Here is a 25992-nt window from a genome sequence, read left to right as displayed (position 1 = left end):
AGGAGAGGAGAGGAGAGGAGAGAAGAGAAGAGAAGAGAAGAGAAGAGAAGAGAAGAGAAGAGAAGAGAAGAGAAGAGAAGAGAAGAGAAGAGAAGAGAAGAGAAAAAAGAAAAAGCCCCTTTACAAAGGTGGGGCTCAAAAGTCTCATGCATGTTGTGGGGAACTGAGGAGGGAGGTAGGGTCTGGAAAGGCAGGCAAGAACATGGACCTAGCCCAAGGACTGCAGTGTTCCCATTCAAGTCCATTTCTTTCCTGGGATGTTGGTTGCAACATTATTGGGGCCCTGCAAGAGGAACAGCAAAACAGCTTTAGAACTCATAGAATTCGGCCCAGCAGGAAGCACGACCGACCAGAGTGCTCTGGAGAGGTACAGCCGAGGCCTTCATGCTCTTATGGAGCTTGTTGCCTCCGTCCCCCTGTCTCTCATAATCTGAGTTGTATGAAACCTCTAAGGGGGTTTCTGGCCCCTCAGCAGGCAGTGTCAGTTTGCCCTGGAACATAACAACAGTGATCGGTCTTTTCGAGGCATTGCTTTTGGAGCAGATTCATGATTCAGCCACCGCCCTTAGAGAGAATTCAGAGATGTAGACTGTTAGTAAAGTTTGGTTGATTTTGCTAGTGGCTTTGACTAGAAAATCTTGGGGACAGAAAGGTGTGCCTGATAATTAAGCAAGGGACTTTTCGAGGTCAGGGAACAAGAACAATGGCAGCTCCACTGGCTAGTCCTAACTGACATCCTTTCTCGCTAAAGAGGGGCTGGTGAGCAAGGTGATTCGTCCTCCCTTGTACTCGTTTTTGCCCTCAGTTTCCTGATACGATTTAATAAAAAGCTGTCAATGAGTAAGTGTGCACTCCAAGTAATTAAAGTAGAAACGATTGTACTTTTCATTAGATATATATATAAAAGTTTAGGTTTGTGATTCTTTTACGGTTTTTTTTTTTTTTTTTTTTTTTTTTGGTTTTTCGAGACAGGATTTCTCTGTGCAGCCTTGGCTGTCCTGGAACTCACTCTGTAGACCAGGCTGGCCTCGAACTCAGAAATCTGCCTGCCTCTGCCTCCCGAGTGCTGGGATTAAAGGTGTGCGCCACCACCGCCCCGCCCAGCTCTTTTACGATTTTTTTATGAGATTACTTTTTAAGATAGATTATAAAATGATTGATCCTTTCTTTATAACTGAAAATTGCAGCCTGCCAGTAAGAGAAACTGACTGAGAAAAATATCCTGCTTGCTTATGCTGCTTACACTTTGTTAATCTCTAATGGTGCTTAGACACAAACGTGTGGATTCTTGGGAATAATTTGTGTTTTACTGTAACCTATAAAACATCTATTCACCTGAGGGTTTTGGGAACGTGGTGCTTTTTTTAAAACAAATACTGTAATCATCCAACTGACAAAAAATAGAATGTGGGCTGGTGAGATGGCTCAGCGGGTAAGGGCACTGACTGCTCTTCCGAAGGTCCTGAGTTCAAATCCCAGCAACCACATGGTGGCTCACAACCACCCATAACGAGATCTGACGCTCTCTTCTGGTGTGTCTGAAGTCAGCTACAGTGAACTTATGTATAGTAATAAATAAATCTTTAAAAAAAAACAAAAAACAAAAAATAGAATGTAACCACATTGTAATTTTTATATTGCTTGTAGGATTTTGCTGGGATGTATAAGCTGTAAGGGGAAAAATAAAGTTGTTGGAGCCTTGCTTCATCCACAAGTGTGTGTGTTTGTGTGTGTGTGTGTGTGTGTGTGTGTATGTGTGTGTGTTTTCCTCCCCTTTTTGCTGGCCCCAGAGAATTAAGTTTTGCTCCGTCAGAGTTCTGGGTTTGGAGCCTGGGCGAGCACTGTAAGTGCCTCTCCTACAGAAGTGTATTCTCAAAACATCCTAAAGGGAGCTGGGTGCCAAGCTTATGCTCTAGAAAGATGAGGATGTGCTGGGCTTGCTGGGCCAGGCTTTAATCCCAGCATGTGGGGCCTGAGCAACTGGGTCTCTGTGAGTGCAAGGTGAGCCAGGGCTACATGGTGTGATCAGCTCAATAAACAAACAAACGAACAAACAAACAAATATGACAACCTAAAAGATCCCTTTTGGAAAATAAAGAAAAGATGTTTAAGCTGAATTTTAGAGAACTCCAGTGCTGGTAATTGAGCATGTAGCAACTGTGACTCTACCCAGGTCTGAATAGACACCGAGACTGAAATTGTTCACTTTCTGACTTGGGTCCCCTTTCCAAGTGCAGCAAAGGTCCCTGGCCTCCACACATGCACGCCACCAAGTGCTCGTGAGGCTTCCCGCCTTGCCAGCTTCTTCTCACACTCGAGGCCCGTGCACCCAAAGCACAAGAAGCCCTGCAGCACAAGGCGACACTGTAAATCAGTGAAGTGCCTGCGATCCCAGCACATAGCCGCTGTGTGGGAAGCTAGATCCAGGCCACCCTGAGCGCTACCCTGAGGAAAGCCCTGCCTGTCTCACAAAACTGAAAAAAAGAAAAAAAAAAAAAAAGAAAAAAGAAAACAGCAACAAACCCATCGTAGCAGAACTTTCTGACCAGCAGGAGCAGAGGCTGTTTACCAGTGCTTCAACAGCAGCCTTCAGCAACACACACTGATAGGTCTGAGATGAGGGCAACAAAACTGTTACCTAGTTTCAAAGCCCTAGACTGAAAACATAGCTGACAGATAGCACTCCACTGCCTGGTGCACTGCAGAGCATCATCTGTCACTGCATGGGACAGAGAAGACCGGGCTTCTGGCCTTTGCCTCCGGTGAGGCTGAGCAACCCTTACCCCTAGATGACTGCTCTCTAGCTGCATGTGGCTGTCCTTGCTGAGGCTGCCCCGGCCATCTCTCCAGGGTCCTGACATCCCTCAAACCCCACGGATGCCGTGACACTGGAAGACAGCGAGTGCTGCTCTCAGCAGGTTCTTGTGGGACTCTGAGGTACCAGCCTCCAATTGGTGCTAATGAAAGTGCTGTCTGAGGCTGTAGACAGGGCAACAGAAACTACTGGGCATGATGCCTGCCCCACAGACCTTGGCTGTCATGAGGAGTCCCCATGGCAAATTCTGCAGTCTGGAAGCCAGACCCTGCTGGGGATTCAGGGACCAAACTTACACCCAGACCAAAGGGGTCAGTGGAGGGTTCTAGAGGAGTAAGAGAACATGGGTAAGTGTCCCTAGAGCAGGAACAGTGGTGAGAGAGATCCAGGCAGGAAGCAGAGGGCGTGTTTCCTGGCAGGAGACAGAGGTGCCATCCAGAGAATGTTAGCCCTGGAGGAGAGAAGGAACAAGAAAGGAGTGTCAGGGAGGACCAGGCCATACAAGGACTTCCACTTAAAATCAGTGGTACACTCTCCAGAGTAAGCAAATACTTAGTGAGACACCGCACAGGCAGCAATCTATTCGTCACTTCACCCAGAGACAAGTGTAGATCCCACTGGAGACTTGGAAGGGACAGCAAAAGCAGTCTGAGTTGGGAGTGTGGCCCAGCCACAGGGAAAGCCAAAGTACTGTCAGGAGGTCACTGGGAATGGGGTGACACTTGCTGGGACCTGAATGGGTCTAAGAGGGATCTAGAACATGTCACACCTGGGGGTGGGGTCAATTTGTGCCAGGAGGTCAATACAAGAACACAGAAGCCAACACGGGTGTCTAGCAGTAAAGCACCTAGAGCCAGAAAGGTGCAGACGCTGTCCAGGCCACCTCTGCACTGTCTCCTCAGCCGGGATCCAGACACCTGGCTGAAACTGAGCCACTACTTGTTCATGGTTAAAGAGCCAGAACTGAGGCTGCAGGCTCGCCTGCTCCTCCAGGATCCCACTTCCGGAAGTGTACCTCAGGCAACATCGTCCATGTGGGTACCTTCTCCTCTGGACTACCATGGGGCTGTCCTAACAATGCTCAACCCTCAGCTTCTATTCCTGATGTCTGTCTCCTCTCAGACTGCAGTGCTGAGGAGGCCAAGGACACATTTCCCAACATAAGTCCCAGTCCAAGGCCAACCATAAAGACAGGGCAGGTGAAAGAGCCCAGGGATGGCAAAGAGGTTAGTATATGTATCCCACCTAGGTTCCTCTGCGGTCCCCCCACAAAACCTGCAATCATTTTTGCTTCCTCCCTTGAAGCTCCTTCAAGCAGCAAGTCAAAAACCCAGCCACCTGCCCGGATTCCTGATTCACAGGGCAATCCCAGAAGCCCCCACTCTCTACAAAGGCCACTGAAGTGTAACGAAACTGCTCTGTAGCAGGTGTCCTCAGCAGACGAAAACCACTGGGGAGGTGGTGGGTCACAAACGTCTCTTGGTCTCCTGCCTTGTCCTCTACAGACCCTGGGAGACAAGAAGGTCCAGAGTCAACACCCAAAACCCAAACAAGCTATGGAACTGGGAAAGCAGGGAGTCAAGCCACCCCAGTATCTCCTCACAACACTAGCCTCCAGTCCCTGCTTCCCCTGGACTGCCACAGGGGAACCTAACCTTCACCAACTGTGTGGCCAGGTCACTTCCACTGTCCCAAGCCTCGGAACATACTCTTATCCTCCTTATCCTCCGTCCCCAGCACAAGAAGCAGACCTCCTGCCCTTCCTCCTGCGCTGTCTGCTAGTCTGTGTGCTCCAGAGAGCAGAACAGTCAGCAGGGGTTGAAGGTTTTGCTGCCACCTTTCCAAGGCAGAAGGTCTTTGAAACTTTCAGGTCCTCCATTCTTTCCTTCTCAATTTAGCTTCCAATTTCATTGTCCCCTGGCTTCCCAAGCTGTGTTCCTTCAGCCTGGACGCGTCATTGCTGACCTCCAGCTCTTCCAACCTCACCTCCCTAGATCTGTCACTCCTGCCCAATGCATACATGCGACGGGCTAAACCAATAGGAGAATCGGTCTTTTCCAGCCTGAGATTCCAAAGACCAGGGAATAGTCCCGCAGATCAGAAAGAGGGAGGGGTTCAAGGAAAGAGTTCGGCACCAAGTACTAGGGGAGCCCGGGTGGAACCTCTGGGAAGGTGCACGTGCGCGGAGGGGCGTGGATCTGCAGGGACCGCGGCGGAAACTCGGGTGAGAGGTGCGAGCGGAGGTCGGGCCCGCGTCATTGGATTCAGGGAGGTGACAGCGCGTCCCTTTCCATACTCGACCCACTCACCAAGGCCCGCTGTTCTCGGCCGCCACGCAGGCAGCCCTAGTCCTGGGTCTGGCTACCCACAGCCAGTCGCGCCGTGGGTCTTTGGCTCCTTGTTTTGTTTGTACCGCTTCTTAGGTCTCCGCCCCGGAAGTGATGTCACCGAGCGCAAATGCTTGGGGATCCTAGGCTGTCGCCCAGTCTTTAAAGGGCACACAGAGCTTCGCACTGCTTCTGACAGTTCTCTTGAGCTAAGCTGCATCTGGGCGGAAGTAGCCCATCTAGGGCTCGGCCTCTTTAAAGGAACAGACTTCTGCAACCTTGGGAATACGTTTGGGGTCGCGGGTTATTGGACAGAGCAGCGCTATTGTTTGCTGAAGCAGGTCAGTTCCTGGTTGCCGTGCGGGGTTTCATCTAGATCGTGTGTTGAAGTTAGCTAAGGTTTGCGAGTGCTGTAGCTCTTTGATCCATGTGCTCCTGTTTGTATGTGATGTGTAGCTTCTCTGAAAGAAGGATCTATCCCCTGAGAAAAACTTGCACACGCGGTCTTGGCAGCTCTACACTCAGTCACAGAACCAGTTAGACTAGTTCTCTCTGCACCCACGTCCACTCTCCCAAGGTAGTCCTGGCCAAGAAGATGCAGACTGCGCTAACGGAGAATTGCCTGCAGAGCTAGCGCCAATAGTCTCTGTGGGTCCTTCTGGGTTCTGTCGGTTCCCGGGCTGCACGGCAATTGGATTCATGTACTAATGTGGGACAACTTCCAAGATAACTTAGGTTAAAATAATAATAATAATAATAATAATAATAATAATATTTTTTAAGTTAATGGGACAGAAAGAATAGCCTTCAGTCCTACTGAAGCCTGCTATGGTCAGATGTGCAAAACCCATGTTCTACCAGGCATATCACAGACATGCCACATGACCTGCAGGAAAAATGGGGCTGAAAGAGGCTGAAAGAGAGGGTGAACGAAAGAGAACAGGGCTGTCCCGCGTAGGTGGACTCCAAGGCTTACAGTCCTCCATAGACCTGGAGTATCATCTATGAACAAATGTGACCACAATGGTAGACACCAGGTGGCCCCGCTGGTGGGTTCACCGTTTTATACACACCAGTTCTGTTTACCAATGGGTGAGGCACAGAGTTTGGAAAAGGATTCCCACAGATGTTCACTCCCCTCCCACCCGCAGGAGGGTTTGAAGACACCAGGTCTCTCCCTCTGCTTCCTGGGAGCCTTAGCACTAATTTTTGGATCTCCTGTGTAGTCGACCTAGTAGGGAGCTCAGGGTCTCACAGCCAACAGGACACTGTTTCCACCCTATGTTTCTGTGAGAGCAACAGACAACCTGGCAGTCAGTTCCTGTGCTGAAAACTTTTTTTTTTAAGATTTATTTATTATTATATCTAAGTACACTGTAGCTGTCTTCAGAAGAAGGCATCAGATTGCATTACAGATGGTTGTGAGCCACCATATGGTTGCTGGGATTTGAATTCACGACCTTTGGAAGAGCAGTCAGTGCTCTTAACCGCTGAGCCATCTCTCCAGCCCTGAAAACTTTTTTTTTTAAGATTTATTTTATTTATTTTATGTAGCTGTACAGATGGTTGTGAATCTTCTTGTGGTTGTTGGAATTGAATTTAGGACCTCTGCTCGCTCCAGCCCAAAGATTTATTTATTATTATAAAAAGTACACTGTAGCTGTCTTCAGATGCATCAGAAGGGGGCATCAGATCTCATTATGGGTGGTTGAGCCACCATGTGGTTGCTGGGATTTGAACTCAGGACCTTCGAAAGAGCAGCCAGTGCTCTTACCCGCTGAGCCATTTCACCAGCCCGTGTTGAAAACTTTTGTATAGTACAAGGAACCAGACTGGGTGAAGTTAGAGGGGGAATTCTCCAAGATTGTGACAGAGAAGTGTGTAGCATGCCTGCCCAGCCTCCCTTCAGGTCCTAAGGGGTTAGCAAAGAGCACACTGTTAGAGCAGGGCCGGCTCTCTTGGACCTGCTGTACTCATTCTACAGATGGATAAACTAAGTCAAGACAACCCATGTTCCATAGCTAGTGCAATATTGGAGCTGGGACCATTACATCTAAGGCCAAACTTCAGGGTTTTTTTTCCTTGTCATGAAATGGGGACAGGTCTTAACCAAGCTTCTCCCGTCCCAATTCATTGGGCACCGTGGGTAGTGTTGTGTCAGTGAGTGGCCGTTTCCTGGCAGAGAAAATGTGAACATTCTTCAAGGGACCAGAGCGTCCAACTGGAACAAACTACTTTGCCTTGAATGCCAGGTCCCCGTGAAGATCAGACTGACCTCAAACTCACAGAGATCGCCCTGCCTCTGCCTGCTGAGTGTGGGATTAAAGGCATAGACCACAGTACCCGGTGCCTTAAAAAAAAAAAAAAATAGGTGTGTGGTTATTTTGCCTAAATGCATGTCTGTTCGTGTGTATGCAGTACCTATGTAGGCCAGAAGGGGGTGTTGGCTCCCTGGGCTTGGAGTTATGTTGCTGCTGGGAGTCAAACCTGAGTCCTGTGGCAGAGAAACCACTGAGCTGTCTCCAGCACCACAACTTTATTCTTTATTTTTTGGCTTTTCCAGACAAGGTTTCTCTGTTCCTGGCTATCCTGCAACTTGCTTGTAGGTCAGGCTAGCCTCAAAATCAGAGGTCCATCTGTCTCTGCTTCTGAATAGCTGGGATTAAAGGTGTGCACCACCACTGCCTGGCAAAAGGGAGAGTTTTGTTCTGTTATTTTGGCTTGTCCAGAGCCTTTATTCTCTGTTCATCCTAAAGAAAAGGAAACATGGAAACTGCAGACTCAGAGCTCAGGCAACTCCTGAGGCCAGCCTGAGTTGGCTCTGCACTCCATCTAGAGTAAATACAGCTTGCTGGACAAGTTGGTACAAATGGGGTCAGCAGCCAGGCACAGTTGGAGTCAGCACCAAGTTCTTGAAGGAAGCCAGTGCCGAGGGCCATCCATCCACAAGCTTTCCTAAGCTGATGCTGGTGGCTAGTAGCTGGCTAGGTTCAGGGAGGTGCCCCTCTGATCCCTGCCCTGGTGGAGATGTCTCCTCACTGTACCCAAGCACCTGTGCTGCCCCGTGGCAGAGATTCTCTGGTGGGTTGTTTGTTTGAGACAGGGTACTTCTGTGTAGCTCTGACTAGCCTGGAACTCGCTGTGGAGACCAGGTTGACTTAGAGCTCACAGAGATCTGTATGCTTTGCCTCTCAAGTGCTGGGATTAGAGATGTACACCACCATGCTTGGCTCTATTTTATGTGTCTGTCTGTCTACATACTTACTTATTTTTAGCTCATTTATGAGTGTTTTGCCTACATGTACGCCTGTCTTAGTTAGAGTTTCTGTTGCTGCAATGAAAAACCATGACCAAAAAACACGTTGGAGAAGATAGACTTTATTTGGCTTACACTTCCATATCACTGTTCATCATTGGAGGAAGTCAGGACAGGAACAAGGCAGGAACCTGGAGCCAGGAGTTGATTCAGAAGCCATGGAAGGATCTTGTTCCCCATGGCTTGCTCAGCCTGCTTTCTTCTAGAATCCAGGACTACCTGCCCAGGGTGGAACTACCCACAATGGGCTGGCCCCTCCCACATCAATCACTAATTAAGAAAACACCCACGAGGGGAAAAAAAAGAAAGAAATAATCCACTTCCAAGGGTGGGGATGGGAAGGGTGATTTTCATGTCTTTAATCCTAGCATTTGGGAGGCAGGGGCAGGTGGTTCTTTGTGAGTTAGAGTCCAGCCTGGTCTACAGAGCAAGTTTCAGGACAGCCAGGGCTACACAGAGAAACCCTGTTTTGAAAAACCAAAAAAGCTGGGTGGTGGTGGTGGCGCAATCCTTTAATCCCAGCACTTGGGAGGCAGAGGCAGGCGAATTTCTGAGTTCGAGGCCAGCCTGGTTTACAAAGTGAGATCCAGGACAGCCAGGGCTATACAGAGAAACTCTGTCTCAAAAAAACAAAACAAAACAAAACAAAACAGAAAAACCAAAAAAAAAAAAAAATCCTGACTATAGCCTGATCAAATTGAGGCATTTTCTCAGTTGGTGCTCCCTCCTCGCCAGTGACTGTAGCTTGTATCAAGTTAACATCAAATTAGCCAGTGTAGTGTCTGTGTACCATACCCACAGATGCCAGATGAGGACTCCTATTCTCAGGAACTAGAGTTACAGAAGGTTGTGAGCCTCCATGTGGGTGCTGGGAGCCAACCCCAGGATCTCTGCAAGAGCAGCCAGTGCTCTTAACTGCTGAGGTATCTCTCCAGCCTCTTATTTTATTTTATTTTTTTTTTTATTTATTTTTTTTTTTTTAAAGATTTATTTATTTATTATATGTAAGTACACTGTAGCTGTCTTCAGACACTCCAGAAGAGGGCATCAGATCTCATTACGGGTGGTTGTGAGCCACCATGTGGTTGCTGGGATTTGAACTTTGGACCTTCGGAAGAGCAGTCGGGTGCTCTTACCCACTGAGCCATCTCACCAGCCCCCTTATTTTATTTTTTATTCATTTGGGGGTTTTGTTTTTTTTTTTTTTACTTTTTAGACAGTCTCACTTTGTAGCCCTGGCTATACTGAAAACTCATTAGACTGGCCTCAAACTAAGAGATCCACCTGCCTCTGTCTTCCCAGTGCTGGGACTAAAGGTGTGTGTCACTATCTCCTAGCTCATTTAAAAAATTTTAATTATGAACCCCCGCCTCTGTGCGTGTGTTTGTGTGTGTGTGGTGTGGTGTGGTGTGTGTGTGTGTGTGTGTGTGTGTGTGTGTGTGTGTGTGTGTGTGTGTTTAGGTTTAGGTTTATGCCTGGAGGCCAAGTGAGGGTATCAGATGCCCTGGAGCTGGACTTCCAAGTGTTTGTGAATCATCTGACACCATCTGACACGAGTGCTAGTAACCCAACTCAGGTCCTCTGATAGAGCAACATGGACTCCTAACCCCTGAGCTGCAGTCCAGTCTCCCCACCCAACTCCACCTCCACCCTTTTACCCCACACCTTGTGGATTTTACATCCCATCAAATTCTTTGTGATTTTGAGTAAATGTTCTGACGTATGCCACTGTCACCACAATACTACTGTGACCAACAGTCCTTGAGACTGTGGACATCACTTCTCATTCGTAACCCACTATCCTACCCCAACTCCAACCCCAGGCCACCATTATTTACTTCAAGTTTCTAAGGAGTTCAACGCCTTGCTAAAAATAGAGCCCAGATCACTCATGCCAGACAAGTGCTTTACCAGCAACTGTATCGGAAGACAGCTCCATTGGTAAAGGGCTTGCAGTATTAACCCGAGTTTGACTCCAAGTACTGGTGTAAGAATAACCCTGGTATACCTGTAGTGCCTCTCGGGGAAGAGGAGACAAGGTGGAGAGGGGTGACAAATTAACCTCTGTCCTCCCCCCCACACCCCCCCACAGCCACACACTGCTCCAGTGCACACTGACAAATCAAACACACTTACACAAATCAAACACACAAATCAAACACACTTACAAATCAAAATGTGTGCAAGTCTATATGTCCCCAATCTCAACCCAGAGAAGCCAGGGTTTATAATTCCATAGAGCCTCTTCAAACACTCCTCAACATAATCATAACCATTCATTATATTAAGCAGCCTCACAGAGCCTTTGTGATAAGGATAAATTGCAGCTGTACAGGTTTGTTTAAGTAACCCTGGCTCTCAACAACACAGTTCAAATGTCAGTGTCCATAGAAAGTTAATTACTGATGGTTGCATAACATGAACTTTGTAGTTAGTTATCCCCAACAGATTTCAAGGAAGGATATATTGCAAAATGACAGGTTACATGGGAGTGGCAACCAGTCACGTCAGGCCCCTGTTTCCCATGTCAGGGGCTGATTAGTCACTATATTTGTTCAGGGACAGGCAGCAAAGCATGCTGTCACCAAGTAATAAAACCAGGGGACCCATGTAGCATTTCACAAAATGGAGTATCAGAAGAGAGCATTAGCCAGGAGAGACACAAGTGCAGGTAAACAAGGGACCTGAACATGGGAAGTCACATGTGCGTGGGACTACATACCTGATCTTAGGAACAGGAGCACTGTAGCTGTCCTTGTTGGAAACCTTCTAAATGCAATGAGAGAAACTTGCCAAGTGTACTCTGACTAAGCTGAGAGGTCCAGAGAAGATGTATTTATTCATGTGGTCCATCTTGGATGGAGCCCAGGCCTGGGACACACCAGTGAAGGGCTCCGCTGCTGAGCTTCAGGCCCAGCCCTTGTTTGTTTGTTTTGAGACACAGTCTTAACTATGTAGCTTGGGTTGCCTATGGTTCTGGGGCTGGCAAGATGGCTGAGCAGGTTACAACATCTGCCACCAACTTGGGTAGCCTGAGTTTTATGCCCAGAACCTCCAGGGATGGCTCAGTAGTTAAGAGTATAGTCCAGGGGCTGGAGAGATGGCCCAGCAGTTAAGAGCACTGACTGCTCTTCCAGAGATCCTGAGTTCAATTCCCATCAACCACATGGTGGCTCATAATCATCTATAATGAGATCCGATGCCCTCTTCTGGTGTGTCTGAAGACAGCAACAGTGCACTCATATACATGAAATAAATAAATCTTTAAAAGAAGAGTATTGTCTAAAGCTGCAGAGAATAGGAATTGGGTTCCCAGCACTCAGCTGGGAGCTCACAGCATCTGTAACTCCAGTTAGAGGATAAGGGTCCAGTACACTCTTCCGGGCTCCCATTTCACGCCTGCAGTACCCAGGCATCTATGCAGACAGAATACACATAACAAAGAAATTTGCAATCTTCCTGCCTCAGCCTCCTGAGGGTTATTGGTGTCTACCCATCCCTAGCTCAGATTTTTGCTACTTTAGCTCATACATGTAGTCATATGAGATACTGTGTTCATTCTTTCATTGATTTATTCTCTGATATATTACATCCTGACTATAGTTTCCCTCCCTCCTATCCTCATTAGAAAAAGAGCAGGCTCCCAGAGATATCACCCAAACATGGCATAGCAAGTTGGACTAAGACCTGCACCTCCCCTCCTAGTAAGGCTGGTCAGGGAACCCAGAAGGACAGGGTCCCCAAAACAGGCAAAGTGGTCAGCAAGAGCTCCTCCCTCCCGAAGCCATTCTTTTCTGTGTAGCTGTTGTAAAGGGAGATCTCAGAAATGGTTATTCTTTGGCTCAGCACCCTCGAATAGATCCAGGGAGTGTAGCTGGTCTCTGCTACTTTGTGGGTTCTTCTTCTCCCCCACCCCCCACCATCCTCTATCCCCTCCCCTCATCTCATATTTATCACTAGAGAGGAGAAAAAGAAAGATAGAGAGGGCTGGGCGGTGGTGGCGCACGCCTTTAATCCCAGCACTTGGGAGGCAGAGGCAGGCGAATTTCTGAGTTCGAGGCCAGCCTGGTCTACAGAGTGAGTTCCAGAACAGCCAGGGCTATACAGAGAAACCATGTCTTGAAAAACCAGAAAAATAAAAAATAATAATAATAATTTTGACCACTAAAACTATGTTTTTACATTTGCTTAGTCAGCCAGCTTCCTTATCTGGCTCTGCACTTTGCCTGCTTGTACAGTGTGTGTGTGTGTGTGTGTGTGTGTGTGTGTGTGTGTGTGTGTGTATTTCCAGGATTGGAGCAGGAGTCTGGGTTTATGCTGTGTTGCTAGCATTTGTCCGTGACCTTCACCTGGGTCATTTGCCCCTGCAGGTGATTTGAATTTTAAAGTGTCATTGAGTGTGACTGAGGTGAGTCACACAATAAAGTACCTGGCAGCAACCCAGAGCACAGTGATTCGTTGTTGTTGTTGTTGTTGTTGTTGTTGTTGTTGTTGTTAGAACTGTGTGTGGGACTCAGGCCCTGGCTTGGAGCCATTTTCTGGCCTAGACTGTCTGCCCTTCTGTGCCCCTGAGGGGACGTCTGCAGTGCCTTGGATCTGGGAGGCATGTTCAGGAGTGCAGCAGGCCTCTCGGTGCACCTGCTGTGACCACTCTGGGGAAGGAAGGCTGGAGCCTCACGCAGCCAGTGCTTGCACCAGTCTGTAAGTGTCCTGCATGGCACTCACCCATGTTCACAGCCCTGGAGGGGAGGGTCCTGGGGTCTGGCTTGGTCTTGCCTTTAAAGCTGTGCATGAGCCCCCTCTTCCAGAGCCTTTCTAGACTACAGCTGGCTTGTCATCTCCCTCGGCCCTGCTTCTCTCATCTGGAACTTAGCTCTGCATGGATGCTTGTATATTGGGTACTGCCTGCCCATGGTTAGCCCAGTGCCCAGCCCAGCTCATAGCACAGAGTGGGTGCACAATACATCTTGGTTGGCTGATCGTGCTATACACAGCTTGAGAATATCACTGTTCCCTGATGTATCCATGTATTGACTGCCTTTAGCAAAGGTACTCTTGAGTACCCCAAATTTGTGGAATGACAGTTCTCTCTCCTTCTCAAGGCCATTCATTTATCTCCACTCATTTCTGTTCTTCTGTAAGTTCATGCCCTCCTGCCCTGCTCCCTCCCCAGCCCGACCAAGCTCTACACTCCTGCTGTCGGGCCTCATCCATCCCATTATTCATTCATCTCATTCATAATCTCTCCCTCTCCCCCCGCCCCCAATCCCAGGTGAATAGCCACCTGGTCCACCTGGCTTCACGCTCTTGGCCACAGGGAGAGGCTCTGCTGCAGTGAGCTGGGGAAATAAATGCCCGTGAAGCTGTAGGTTAGAGACAGGCTCAAACTCAGAGAAGAGGCAGTGTGAAGTGCACCCGTTAGAATCAACCAAAGACCAAAAAAGAGCCAGAAATACACCAATCAGGCTGAAGACATGGCTCATCAGCGGGAGGTACTTTCCACCAGTCGCAGTGACATGAGTTTGATGACGGGACTCACATAGTGGGGAACTAAGGATCCACTCAGGCAAGTTGTCCTCTGACCTCCACACACATGCTGTAACGTGTGTACCCCCAGAAAATACATAAGCTATAGCTTTAAAAAAAAAAAAAAAACTAAAACCCAGCCAGTCAAATAATGCGATGTCTGTACACATTACCAAACAGAAGCAAACAGAAACTGGGAAGCAGATGGAGAGAGGAAGAGGCTCTGCAAGCCCTGGGTGACACCCTTCACCCTTCCTACAGTGTCATGCATACTAGGCACAAGCAGGGTGTGCATGCATAGATACGTACATATTAGGGATTCCTGTTCATTTATTAAATGCATGGTGTCATGTAGCACGGACTGGCCTCAGACTCACTGTGTAGCTGTACATGACCCTCCAAGCCTCCTACTTCCACGCCCTAAAAGCTGGGATTGCAGGTATGTGCCATCATGCCTGGTCATGTGGCGCTAGGGATTGAACCTAGCACCAGTAAGGTGTACTTCAAACAGTTACAGGAGGCAAGCCCTCTACCCACTGAGCCCCAGCCCTAGGTATTTAAAACAAACAAACAAATAAACAAACAGACAAACTTGTAGCTGGTGGTGGCAGCAGCTGAGGGTGCTCACCTTTAATTCCAGCACTTTTGAGGCAGAGACAGGAGAATCTCTGTGAGTTCAAGGCCAGCCTGGTCTACAGCACAAGTTCCAGGACAGCCAGGGAAACACAGAGAAACCCTGCATCAAAATAAAATAAAATAAAATAACATAACATAAAATAAAATAATAAAAAATTTGAGCCGGGCGGTAGTGGTGCACGCCTTTAATCCCAGTACTCGGGAGGCAGAGGCAGGCGGATTTCTGAGTTCGAGGCCAGCCTGGTCTACAGAGTGAGTTCCAGGACAGCCAGGGCTACACAGAGAAACCGTGTCTTGAAAACCAAAATAAACTAAAAAAAAAAAAAAAAAAAGTTAGCACATCCTGTTCTGCAGCCTGTTTTATTGATATCAGTATATTCTATCACTAACCATTCTTTTAAATTGTGATTGTGTCCTATATTTTTTAATCATAAGAATAAAGTATTTAGCTGGATAGTGGTTGACATCTGGAATTCCAGCGCTTGGAATGACAGGCGTGGCAGAGGCTAAAACACTGCTGTGGGTTCGAGGTCACCCTAAACCTCGGTGCAGCACTATACAAGCCAGAACTATAAAGTGAGACCCTGTCTCAAAATGCAGTAGCAACAACAAAAGCAACACTTAACTAAGCTTGATGGCTCATACTTGTAATCCCAAGACTTGGGAGACTGAAGCAGGAGGATTGCCGCAACTTTGAGTCAGAGAAACATAAAGACTCCTGTCTCATACATACATATATATCTGATACATATATATCTGGTATATATATATATATACCAGAGAAAATTTTTTGGCAGAAGCAGGAGGATTTCTATGAGGTTAAGGCTAGCTCTGTTTACACAGTGAGTTCCAGGCAAGCCAGGGATACATAGTGAGAACTTGTCTAAAAAATTCAAATATTGGGGCTGTAGAGAGAGCTCAGAGGTTAAGAGCACTGGCTGTTCATCTAGACGACCCAGGTTCAATTCCCAGCAGCCACAGGACAGCTCACAGCTGTCTATAGAGGATCTGTCAACCTCACACCAATGCATTAAAAAAATAATAAAATAAATAAACAAATTGAAAAATAATAAGTAAAGCCAGGCAGTGGTGGCACACGCCTTTAATCCCAGCACTTGGGAGGCAGAGGCAGGCAATTTTTTTTTTCCAAGACAGGCTTTCTCTGTGTAGCCCTGGCTGTCCTGGAACTCACTCTATAGACCAGGCTGGCCTCGAACTCAATAATTCGCCTGCCTCTGCCTCCCAAGTGCTGGGATTAAAAGCATGTGCCACCACGCCTAGCCAAGCGAATTTCTGAGTTTGAGGCCAGCCAGGTCTACAGAGTGAGTTCCAGGACAGTTAGGGCTACACAGAGAAACCCTGTCTCAAAAAAAAAAAAAAAAAGAAGAAGAAGAGAAGAGAAAAATAATAAAGGAGAAAAAGTAAAATATTTGCTAATCAACTTATCAACAAAAATCACCCCTGACGTTTTGGGTGTAATGATGTAGTCTCAGGACCACCCTCTTCTGAGCTCAGTGGTCTACATTGTGAGTGCTAGGCATTACATCATCCAGGATTCAGCGGAAGAGCAGGGCGCAAAGCTGGCAAAGATTCTGTGTGCCATTGTCAGGAGTCTCAGACTGCTGTGAAGCCTTCCTTACCACACATGGCCTAAGGCTTCTCCAGGGCAAGATCTGGTGCCAAGACTGCTAGCACAAGTGCTGTGACAGGGCCCACAGTAGCCTCTCTGAGCCTCTGTGTGCCTCTTGCCCTCCTATGCCTTGTGGGTGCTATGGGGACTTAGCAGATCCTGAGGAACCATCATGATCTCCCATTGGCCTCCACTGGGAGTGGCCTAGCTTTACTCCTTCCTGGGCCTGAGTGAGCAAGCCCCTCACCAGAGTTGGCCTGGAGGCAGCAGTCCTGAGTCCTGCTGTGTGGCTTTGAATACATCACCCCCCTCTGGCCACTGCAAGCTCTCAGCTGTACAAGGAGCCCAGCCAGATCATCCTAAGTGTGTGTACAAGCCTAGGAAGGCCTTTGCCAGTGCAAGTGCCATTGTTCCTGGGGCCATCCTCCTCCCTCAACACCCCTCTTCCTAGCCCTCAGCCCTTCTGGGGTCACCTGTAACCTGGCCATCATCTCTGTCTTAGGACTGGTGGACTCCCTGCTCACAGCCTCCCTCAGGTGGGTGGTAGAAGCTGGAAGGGTGATGGAGCCCTTCGAGGAGTCAGCAGGGGTAGGCTAGGAGAACAGGTCCCAGCTAGCTGGGCCACCTGAGGGTGGGTCTCCACCCATTTCAAAAGTCAGAGGGTGGGGCTATGATCTTAAAACTGCTGTCTGGAGTTGCTCACCGGACACACCAGGAAGATTCTCACACTGGACTTCCCTTCTCTGTACCCAGCTCACCATGTCCAAACAGCTGCAGGCTCGAAGGCTGGAAGGGATCGATCACAACCCCTGGTGAGCTGACGGGCTGGGGATGTGTCTGGGTGTCTTTTCTCCCATGGGCTGACAATCTCTGACTTGTGTAACTCAGTGTACCCAAAATGTGTGTGACAGCCACAGCACAGGAGAGGCAAGATAGTGGGCTAGCCTCAAATCTCTGAGTGCCCCCCACCTGGCTGGGCAGGAGACACTGGTACAAACTGGAAATGGTTTTCTCTCCCTGAGGGACCTTGTGGACTGGCAATGACTCCCAATCAGGCAGCAGGCCATGGCTTCCACAGATGATAACTGATCCTCCATAGCTACGGCTTCCGTACATCTGGGATTCATCCCATTGGAAATCAAAAACATGTTTAAAAAAAGCATCCTTGTGGCTGGAGAGATGGTTCAGTGGGAGTAAGGACCTGTGGCATCTGCTAGAGTTCCTACCTAGGTTCAAATACTAGTACATATTATTTTTAAAAAGCTGGGCATGGCCATGTCTCGTTGTAATCCCAGTGCTGTGGCAAACAGAAAGTGGAGGGCTGCTGGGCTTGCTGTGCTGCTCAGCATCCTAGCTCCAGGTTAGCGAGAGACCTTACATCAAAGGAATAGGAAGGTCATAGCTCAAGATGCTTGCCCACCTCCTCTGGGTAATACACATACACACACATATATGCTACACACACACACACACACACACACACACACACACACACACACACACGTGTACACTCACAAAAAGGAAAATGTACACTCTTACCTAACACATACAGTTCTTCTTGCCCTCAGTCACTAACAGCGCTTTATATGCACCCGCACGCACGCGCATACACACAGCCAAGCAGTGCTATAGCTCCTCTGTCCAGTCCATGTCCTGCCATGTCACACAATAACAGGGCTTAGACCGACAACACTGCCCGCCGCACAGAGCCAGGCCCAGACACATGTTGTGGTCTGTGCTTGTGACTATTTGGCTGTTAGTTTGGAGCTGGAAGGATGGCCTGTTCAAAAAAGTGGTGACCTCTGAGGCGTTAGGGCCTGAGTTTGGGTCAGCTAATTGTGGTGGCGCTCATCCGTAATCCGAACATGAGTGTGGTCTCCTCAGTGGGATTCCAGACCAGTGAGACACCTTGCCTTAAACAAAGAGATAGAAGGAGCCAGAGGAGGAGTGACACCAAGGTTGTCCTTTGACCTTTAGACGCACACTTGCACATGCGTATAAACATACACATGCACACATGCATATACACACACATGCACACACGCACACATGCACACACGCACACATGCAGTTCTGCACGTGTACACATCCTGACTCCCATATGCTCCTCCTGGGGGTCACTTCATTCACCAGAGCAGTGCACAGGACTCAGAGAACGTGCTCTACCTACCTCACGAGCTTACTATGAAGGCCACTGCCAAGATACAAAGGAACAGCCTGGCATTGCCTGGCACTCAGCTCTGTGTCCCCAGAGGGGCCCAGACCACAGTCCGTCACACAGGCCACCGGGTGGTAATGTGAGTCAAGTGTTGCACACTTTTCTGGGGACAGATGTAACAGGTTAGGCCATCCTTGTGGGATCTCCAAGTAAAACATCACCACGCCCTGCTCAACTGGTGTCTCTAACGAGTCAGGGCAACCGGGGCGTGTGGCTCAGGGGTGGAGCTTTGGCTGGTTTGCCCTCCAGCCATGGGGAGAATGAATGAGAGAAATTTAGGTGAAGAGAGATCAGGCTGTGTCATGTGACAACCCAGAATCTCCTGCTTGCCAGCTACACGGTTTTGAATATAAATGTTTCAGACCATAGGTCAAAGTTTGAAGTCTCCTGGGCTAAGCCATATGATTGGTACAGGACCTGGCCACCTTAAAACATGGGAACCACACATGTGGAGGTAGAGGTGTGTTATCTTTCTAAATTGCCCCATGTATGTTCACTCTGACCCACAGACAGGCACAAGTACCCCTCGGGAGAACAGGTGACCTCCCAGGGTCTGACTCTCTCTTTGTTGCCAGGGTGGAGTTTACCAGACTGTCCAAGGAGTATGATGTCGTGAACTTGGGCCAGGGCTTCCCTGACTTCTCACCGCCAGACTTTGCTGTGCAAGCTTTTCAGCAGGCTACCACTGGGAACTTCATGCTCAACCAGTACACCTCAGCGTTTGTGAGTCTCCTGCCTCTCCTGAAGGTCCTGGGGCACTGACACAGCCAGGCAAGGCTCGAGGGACAGAGCCCAGTTCAGCGTCCCCCTCAGTTACTGAGAGTCCTGTGCCCTGAACCTCAGGTCCAGGGCAGAAGGCAGATCAGGAACCTTCTGATCCAGGCTGTGGGAAAGGAGGAAGTGGCACATGGTAGTAGGAAGGGAGCTTCCAGGAGCAGGTGGTACCTCAACCAACCGGGGAAAGACAGGCTGCCTTCAGCATCAGACTAAATCCCAAGGGCTTTGTGGGGAGCACACAGTAGACATTTGCCAACACTGGACTACAACAGTGCTTTTTTTTTTTTTTTGTCGTTTGTTTGTTTGTTTGTTTGTTTGTTTGTTTGTTTGTTTGTTTGTTTAAAACAGGGTTCCTCTGTGTAGCCCTAGCTGTCCTGGTACTCACTCTGAGACCAGGCTAGCCTCCAGTTCACAGAGATCCACCTGCCTCTGCCTCCTGAGTTTTGGGATTAGAGGCATGCGCCACTACTGCTGGGTAGTGTAAGACCCCCGAAGCTGGGCCTCTGCTCAAGTCCCGGGATGAGCTGGCCAGCACCCCAATGACTTGAGAGAAAACCACACCTGATGCAAACTGCAAGAGGTTTTATTATCAGCTAGCTAGCTGAGGACGAGCTCCTTGAGCTGAGCAAGGCAGGGGAGTTAAACCCCGAGCTGTAGCAGTAGGGGGCTTTTAACAGCTAGCTGAGGAATTGGGAGGAGTTGGGCTACAGCTCTTCTCTGCGGGTGTCCTTGGTAAAATTACAATTATCGCATCTCTGGTTGTAAGGTATAGAAACAAAAAGGCTTTTTGCTGGCAAAGAGCTTCTTTCTAGCTGTATTTTTAGAGATCAGAGAAAACAAGCTGGGTGGGGGGGATGTTTTAGAGGCTTTAACTCCCAGGGAGAAACGCTCTAAGTCCAGGTCTCACATTCCCCACTCCTTCTAGTATATAGTTCTAATCTTAGAACTAGGGAAATTAAACCTCTGTCCCAGCTGCCAAACAAAGCCAACATGAGGTCGCAGCTTTAGGATTTGTAACATTGAGAGCCTCAGAAGCCCCTCAAATGATACTAAAGAGTCTCTCACCAGAGGTAGGAGGGAGGGAGGAGGTTCCTGTGCTACACCTGGTGAGTGTGAGCAGGGCCAGGCCGGCAGGGCCAGAAGGGGGAGTTGGGTGCATGCAGGAGGAGCAACGGAGCAGCAGGGCTTGTCAGAAGCACCAGGTAGGGTCCTTTCCATCTGGGTTCAAGGTTGCCAGAACGGTGGCGCCAGACCAGGACAGGATCCCCTATTTGAAATTTATGTGGGACCCTCCCAGGGAGAAATGCTCTAAGTTGGGGTCTCACAGTAGAACAGCACTTCTTAAATTTTGCAGTCTCAATATTGCCTGGAGAGAATTTCCCATATTTTTGCAATGCTTACTATTCTTTACCTTGAATGGACTCATCCTGTATGTAATGCAATGTAAGTTGATGCTGTCAATAAGGAATGTATCCTGGACATCCTTCCAGTCAAAGTGTCAGTCCCTTTATCCTTTAGTGTCCCCCAGCCCAGGGCCTTGGGGTGCCAGCTCCGTGCAGCTCCTCGCTCCCTTTAGAGTTTCATGTAGTACTGTGCTGACATCATCCCCTGCTTCCTCCACCTCCGCCTGTGCCCAGCACTCCCTCCACACTCACCAGCTCTTCCTCACTTATCACAGTTAAAATGTGTGTAAGGACACACAACACAATGCGTGCGAAGGCCACTTAGTACTCCTCTGTGTAGTGTTTAGGGCTGACCACTTGAGACTAGATAACTTATGAGGGCTCACCACTGGAAAAGAGTGATTCTCTTAGCACCAGTGATTGGGCAGCGCCTTGCGGGACGGCCCACATCCATGTTGGCGTGTCAACTGGTTTTGTTCTTGTGCAGGTTTTGTTTAGGCAGCGATATTATTGAAATTCTATGGCTTCCCTGTCCTGTATAGAAGACACTGTCTCAAGCAGACATCCTTGTCCCTGGCTCCTACAGTCTTCCCGCCCACTCTTCTGTGATGTCCCGAGCCTTAGGTGTAGGAGTTTCAGTGAGGATGTATCAGGTGGAGCTTTGTTCTCTGCATTTCCTCACATCTTTTAATGGCTATTTCTCTTTCATTACCCAGATGTGCCATGTGTTAATTGCCCAGTCTATCTATATTAGTGGGCTGCTTCCATGGCTGTTATAAACATTGCCAGTTTATCTTTAAAAGCATATATGTCTTTGTTATTGTTATTACTATTATTATTTTGGTTTTTCGAGACAGGGTTTCTCTGTGTAGCCCTGGCTGTCCTGGAACTCACTCTGTAGACCAGGCTGGCCTTGAACTCAGAAATCTGCCTGCCTCTGCCTCCCAAGTGCTGGAATTAAAGGCGTGTGCCACCACCGCCCAGCTTGTTATATTATTTTAAATATCCATTTTTGTTATTTTTAGTTGTGTGTGTTTGTGTGTGGGTCTATGCACATGAGTGCAGGTGTCCCTGAAGCCCAGAGGTGGCAGATCCCTCTGGAGCTGCAGTTACAAGAGGTTGTGGGGCTGTCTTATATGGGTGCTGGGACTTGAACCCAGGTCCTCTGAAAGGACAAGATATGCTTTTAGCCACTGAGCCACTTCTCCATCCCTTATGATAATACTTGCAGGTAAAATTAATGACTTGAAAGACAAATATGAAGCTGGGCGTAGTGGCGCACTCCTTTAATCCCAGGACTTGGGAGACAGAGGCAGGTGGATTTCTGAGTTCAAGGCCAGCCTGGTCTACAGAGTGAGTTCCAGGACAGCTAGGGCTACACAGAGAAACCCTGTCTCGAAAAACCAAAAAAGAGACGCAGTGGAGGGTGGATCTCTGAGAATTTGGTCCCTAGATTCCACATGGTAGATGAAGAGAGCTACTCCTAAAATGTCCTCTGACTGCCATATGTGTGGTAGTATACATATGTATGTACATGCTTGTATACACACACACACACACATACACTAAATAATTTTTTCTTTTGAAGTAGGGTCTCTCTATGTAGTCTTTGTTCTCCTGGAACTCACTCTGTAGACCTGGCTGGCCTCAAACTCAAATATGTCTACCTCTGCTTCCTCAGTTGCTGGGATTAAACACATGCACCACCACTCCTCTCCGAATAAATGTTTTGTTGTTGTTATTTTGTTTAAAAAGGAAAAAAGCCCATGTTATTCCTGCATCTCATTCTCTACGACCTTGGGCAAGACAGTTTCTTCGGCATTCTATTTTGTAATGCACCTCAACAAATAATCTGTGGCCCCAGGGCTGCGGGGGGTCAGGTAGGCACAGGGAAGTGTGGGTTTCTGCTGCCCTGCTGTGCTATAGAAGGAGACAGACACAATGTCAGCTTCCCCCACATACCAGCTCTGGGTCTGACTCCATGGCCAGGCTGCTAGAGGAGATGAAACAGGTTAAGCCCAAGGAAGCTGACTTCTGCCTGAGTCTAGCTGAGCTGGTGCAGTCACGGCTGATGCTGGATTCCTGACCGTGCTGTTCTGGCAGGGTTACCCTCCACTGACAAAGATCCTGGCAAGTTTCTTTGGCAAGCTGCTGGGACAGGAGATGGACCCACTCAAGAATGTGCTGGTGACAGTGGGAGCCTATGGGGCCTTGTTCACAGCCTTTCAGGCCCTGGTGGATGAAGGAGACGAGGTGAGAGGTGACGCCTGAATGGGAGGGAGGAGCTCAGGGCAGTGCTGACCCCAGCTAATCTGACCCTTGAACCAGGTCATCATCATCGAACCTGCTTTTAATTGTTACGAACCCATGACAATGATGGCTGGAGGTCGCCCTGTGTTCGTGTCCCTGAGGCTGGTAAGGAATGCAGGGTGGTTATGGGTAGGCCAAGGCTGGTAAGGTTTCTTGGGTGGGTATGGGTGAGTTGAGGGACCCAAGGTATGAGCTGAGCTAAATCCTGGGACATAGGAAGGGAGTCCCCTGAACTGGGCAGATGGAGGTGGAGCCCAAAGCTGAGAGAAATGGGGGCAGATGAGAAGGGAGATGAGCTGCGGTCAGGAAAGTAAATACTGCTCCCCCCCACCCCCCGCAGAGTCCTGCTCCTAAGGGGCAGCTGGGATCCAGCAATGATTGGCAGCTGGACCCCACAGAACTGGCCAGCAAGTTCACACCTCGCACCAAGATCCTGGTCCTCAACACACCCAACAACCCTCTGGGAAAGGTACCAGGGGGCCCATTCAGAGATCTCTGCAAGCAGACTTTTCCTTCTGATCTTGAACATGAACACTCTCAGGCCTCAGTTTCCCTGCATGAAGTGGGAGGGCTGAATGTCTGAAACTCTGAGGACCAATCCTCCCAGAGGTGTGAAGGCTTGTGCGTATGGGCAGAGTGTTTTGGAACAGTGACTTTATCTGTCTATGCAGTGGGATCCAGACATAGCCAATCCCACAGAGTCATCATTGCAGAGCTAGATGCAATACTGACCAATAGTGCAAAGAGATGGTCCAGAGCAACCCTGAGACCTGATATAGTCTTGCATTCTAAGCAGGCTCTGCCCTTGGGGACAGTCCCAGCTGCACACCTGTGACCTTGGCTCCCACAGGTATTCTCTAAGAAGGAGCTGGAGCTGGTGGCTGCACTGTGCCAACAGCATGATGTCCTGTGCTTCTCTGATGAGGTCTACCAGTGGCTGGTCTATGATGGGCACCAGCACATCAGCATTGGTGAGCCAGGCCAGCTGGGAGCAGCCTAGGCCTGGGGATCAGGCCCCAGGGCTGTGGAACTGTGCACTGGTGTGACTGTGGGCAGGGGCTTCCCCTCCCTGAGCTCTGAGGAGTGCAGTAGCATCTGTTTCCCGAGCCTGTCAGGAGCAGGAAATGGATGGGTCCTGTCAAGAGCCTAGCGGATAAATCCTCAGTTAAGAGACCATGCTTGTCCCTGGGTCCCTTCCCTCCACTTTGCCCATTTCAGCATTTGCTCTTTCTTCTTGGCCTCGAGTAGCCAGCCTCCCTGGCATGTGGGAACGGACACTGACCATCGGCAGCGCAGGCAAAAGCTTCAGTGCCACTGGCTGGAAGGTAAGTGTGCCCACGTAGCAGGCAGCGGCGGCGGCGGCGGCAGGAGAGTGGAGAGAGGCCTCCTCTGGTCCTGAGACCCTACTGTCTCCTGGTCTAGGTGGGCTGGGTCATGGGTCCAGATAACATCATGAAGCACCTGCGGACTGTGCACCAGAACTCTATCTTTCACTGCCCCACCCAGGCCCAGGTGAGAAGGGCAAGAAACCCCATGGTCTGGGAAGGTGCCAGAAAGCCCCCCAGACAGGTCATAGCTGACCCATCAGTCCGTCTGTCCATCTGCCTTGTTTAGGCTGCAGTAGCCCAGTGCTTTGAGCGGGAGCAGCAACACTTTGGACAACCCAGCAGTTACTTTTTGCAGCTGCCACAGGCCATGGGCCTGAACCGAGACCACATGATCCAGAGCCTGCAGTCAGTGGGCCTCAAGCCCTTGATCCCCCAGGGCAGCTACTTCCTCATTGCAGACATCTCAGACTTCAGTGAGTGGGTCTGGCCATGTCACTCAGGGTTTGGGAAGGTACCAAAGTTGGTGAGGACTCAGCACAACCTCTTTTGTTGCCCCAGAGAGCAGCATGCCCGACCTGCCTGGTGCTATGGATGAGCCCTATGATACACGCTTTGCCAAGTGGATGATCAAAAACAAGGTAGGCTGGGCTCCTGCCAGGGCCAGGAGATGTAGTTGCACGGGTCATATGCCTGGTCCAGTTGAGGGACGCCAGCCCAACCTTTTCCACGACTCCTGCTACAAGGCTGGTTCACTTGAATAAGGAAGCTATGCTGGCTCCGGGAGGCCCTGCCCCTCTCTGAGCCCAGCCTTCCCTCCTAGACACTGAGGACCTAGCCCATCTGCTGTGAACCCTGCTCAAACCTCTGAGGTTCAAACAGTTCTTCCCAGCTCTGCCCAGGCATGCTGCAGAGTCTGTTGTCTGCACCCTGGGAGGAGCCCAGGGTGATGCCACACAGTGGTCTCTCCTGACCAGCACAGAAGATGGAGGGGACACACCCAGCCTTCCTCTGTCCCTGAGCTGATGGCTTAGCTCTCAAGGCTATACACAGACGTGATCTTCCTTGTTTGTCCCCAGGGGCTGTCAGCCATCCCTGTCTCCACCTTCTATAGCCAGCCCCATCATAAGGACTTTGACCACTACATCCGATTCTGTTTTGTGAAGGTTAGAGAAAGCTGGGGGCGGGGGTGGGGGAGAGAAGGCTGCTGGGCCTGGCTAACCACTGGGTGGGGGGAAAGAAGGCTCAGTGTGTATCTTGCAGGACAAGGCTACACTCCAGGCCATGGATAAGAGGCTGTGCAGCTGGAAAGGAGAGCCCCAAGCCTGAGGCGCTCAGGCCCGCCTCCAACCCCGAGACCTCAGCTGTGCCTTATCACAGAGATGGCGCTGCAGGGCCCAGATGTGTGACTGGGCATGTTTCCAGGAAAGAGGCCATCTCTTGGGGGTTTCAGCCATCTTACCCAGTGTCTGGACTGCTATATTGGGTTGGGGGCTGGTTCTGGAACTCAGTCTGCGCCTCTATAGGTTCTTGTAGAGCCTTGGTTGTTTCTGGCCTCTGCCTGGGACAGTAAAGGATGGAGGATCAGGCCTGGAGCCCCAGCCCCACCTTAGCCCTGCTGAGGCTCCATGGCTTCTCCACTTCTTCTCATGTGACCTCACAGTGTTGCTACTGTTCCTAATAAAGTTTTAAGTTATTAGAACCCTCAA

At 49.4% G+C, this 25992-nt stretch overlaps 1 protein-coding gene and 1 long non-coding RNA gene across 9 annotated transcripts; one reads left to right on the top strand and one right to left on the bottom strand.

Moving 5' to 3' along the window:
* Positions 1 to 1608: 1608 nt before the first annotated feature.
* Gm31201 lies at positions 1609 to 5267 on the bottom strand. Its single transcript, XR_374214.4, has 2 exons — positions 5125 to 5267; positions 1609 to 3266 (listed from the first exon to the last, which is right to left on the bottom strand). It is a non-coding gene; the product is annotated as a predicted gene, 31201 (long non-coding RNA).
* Kyat1 (kynurenine aminotransferase 1) lies at positions 4821 to 25992 on the top strand. Of its 8 annotated transcripts, none has more exons than NM_001356475.1 (14): positions 5269 to 5483; positions 17004 to 17062; positions 18831 to 18928; positions 19044 to 19191; positions 22752 to 22901; positions 22977 to 23063; positions 23299 to 23427; positions 23809 to 23929; positions 24207 to 24283; positions 24381 to 24470; positions 24573 to 24759; positions 24845 to 24924; positions 25363 to 25449; positions 25547 to 25992. In NM_001356475.1, the coding sequence occupies exons 4-14, from the start codon at positions 19165 to 19167 to the stop codon at positions 25610 to 25612; spliced, it is 1101 nt and encodes a 366-aa protein (NP_001343404.1). In that variant the 5' UTR covers positions 5269 to 5483; positions 17004 to 17062; positions 18831 to 18928; positions 19044 to 19164; the 3' UTR covers positions 25613 to 25992. The 8 variants fall into 8 exon arrangements, 6 of the variants coding, with proteins under 6 accessions (XP_006498378.1, NP_001343404.1, NP_765992.2 ...); NM_172404.3 differs by lacking the exon at positions 18831 to 18928 and adding an exon at positions 12957 to 13159; XR_003953717.1 differs by lacking the exons at positions 18831 to 18928; positions 23809 to 23929 and adding an exon at positions 12957 to 13159 and having other exon boundaries at positions 4821 to 5483.

The sequence above is a fragment of the Mus musculus genome, chromosome 2 (genome assembly GCF_000001635.26).
Source record: "Mus musculus strain C57BL/6J chromosome 2, GRCm38.p6 C57BL/6J".
Classification (NCBI taxonomy): Eukaryota; Metazoa; Chordata; class Mammalia; order Rodentia; family Muridae; genus Mus; species Mus musculus.
The sequence above is the reverse complement of the archived record's forward strand: the minus strand, read 5'-3'. Positions and strand labels throughout refer to the sequence as shown.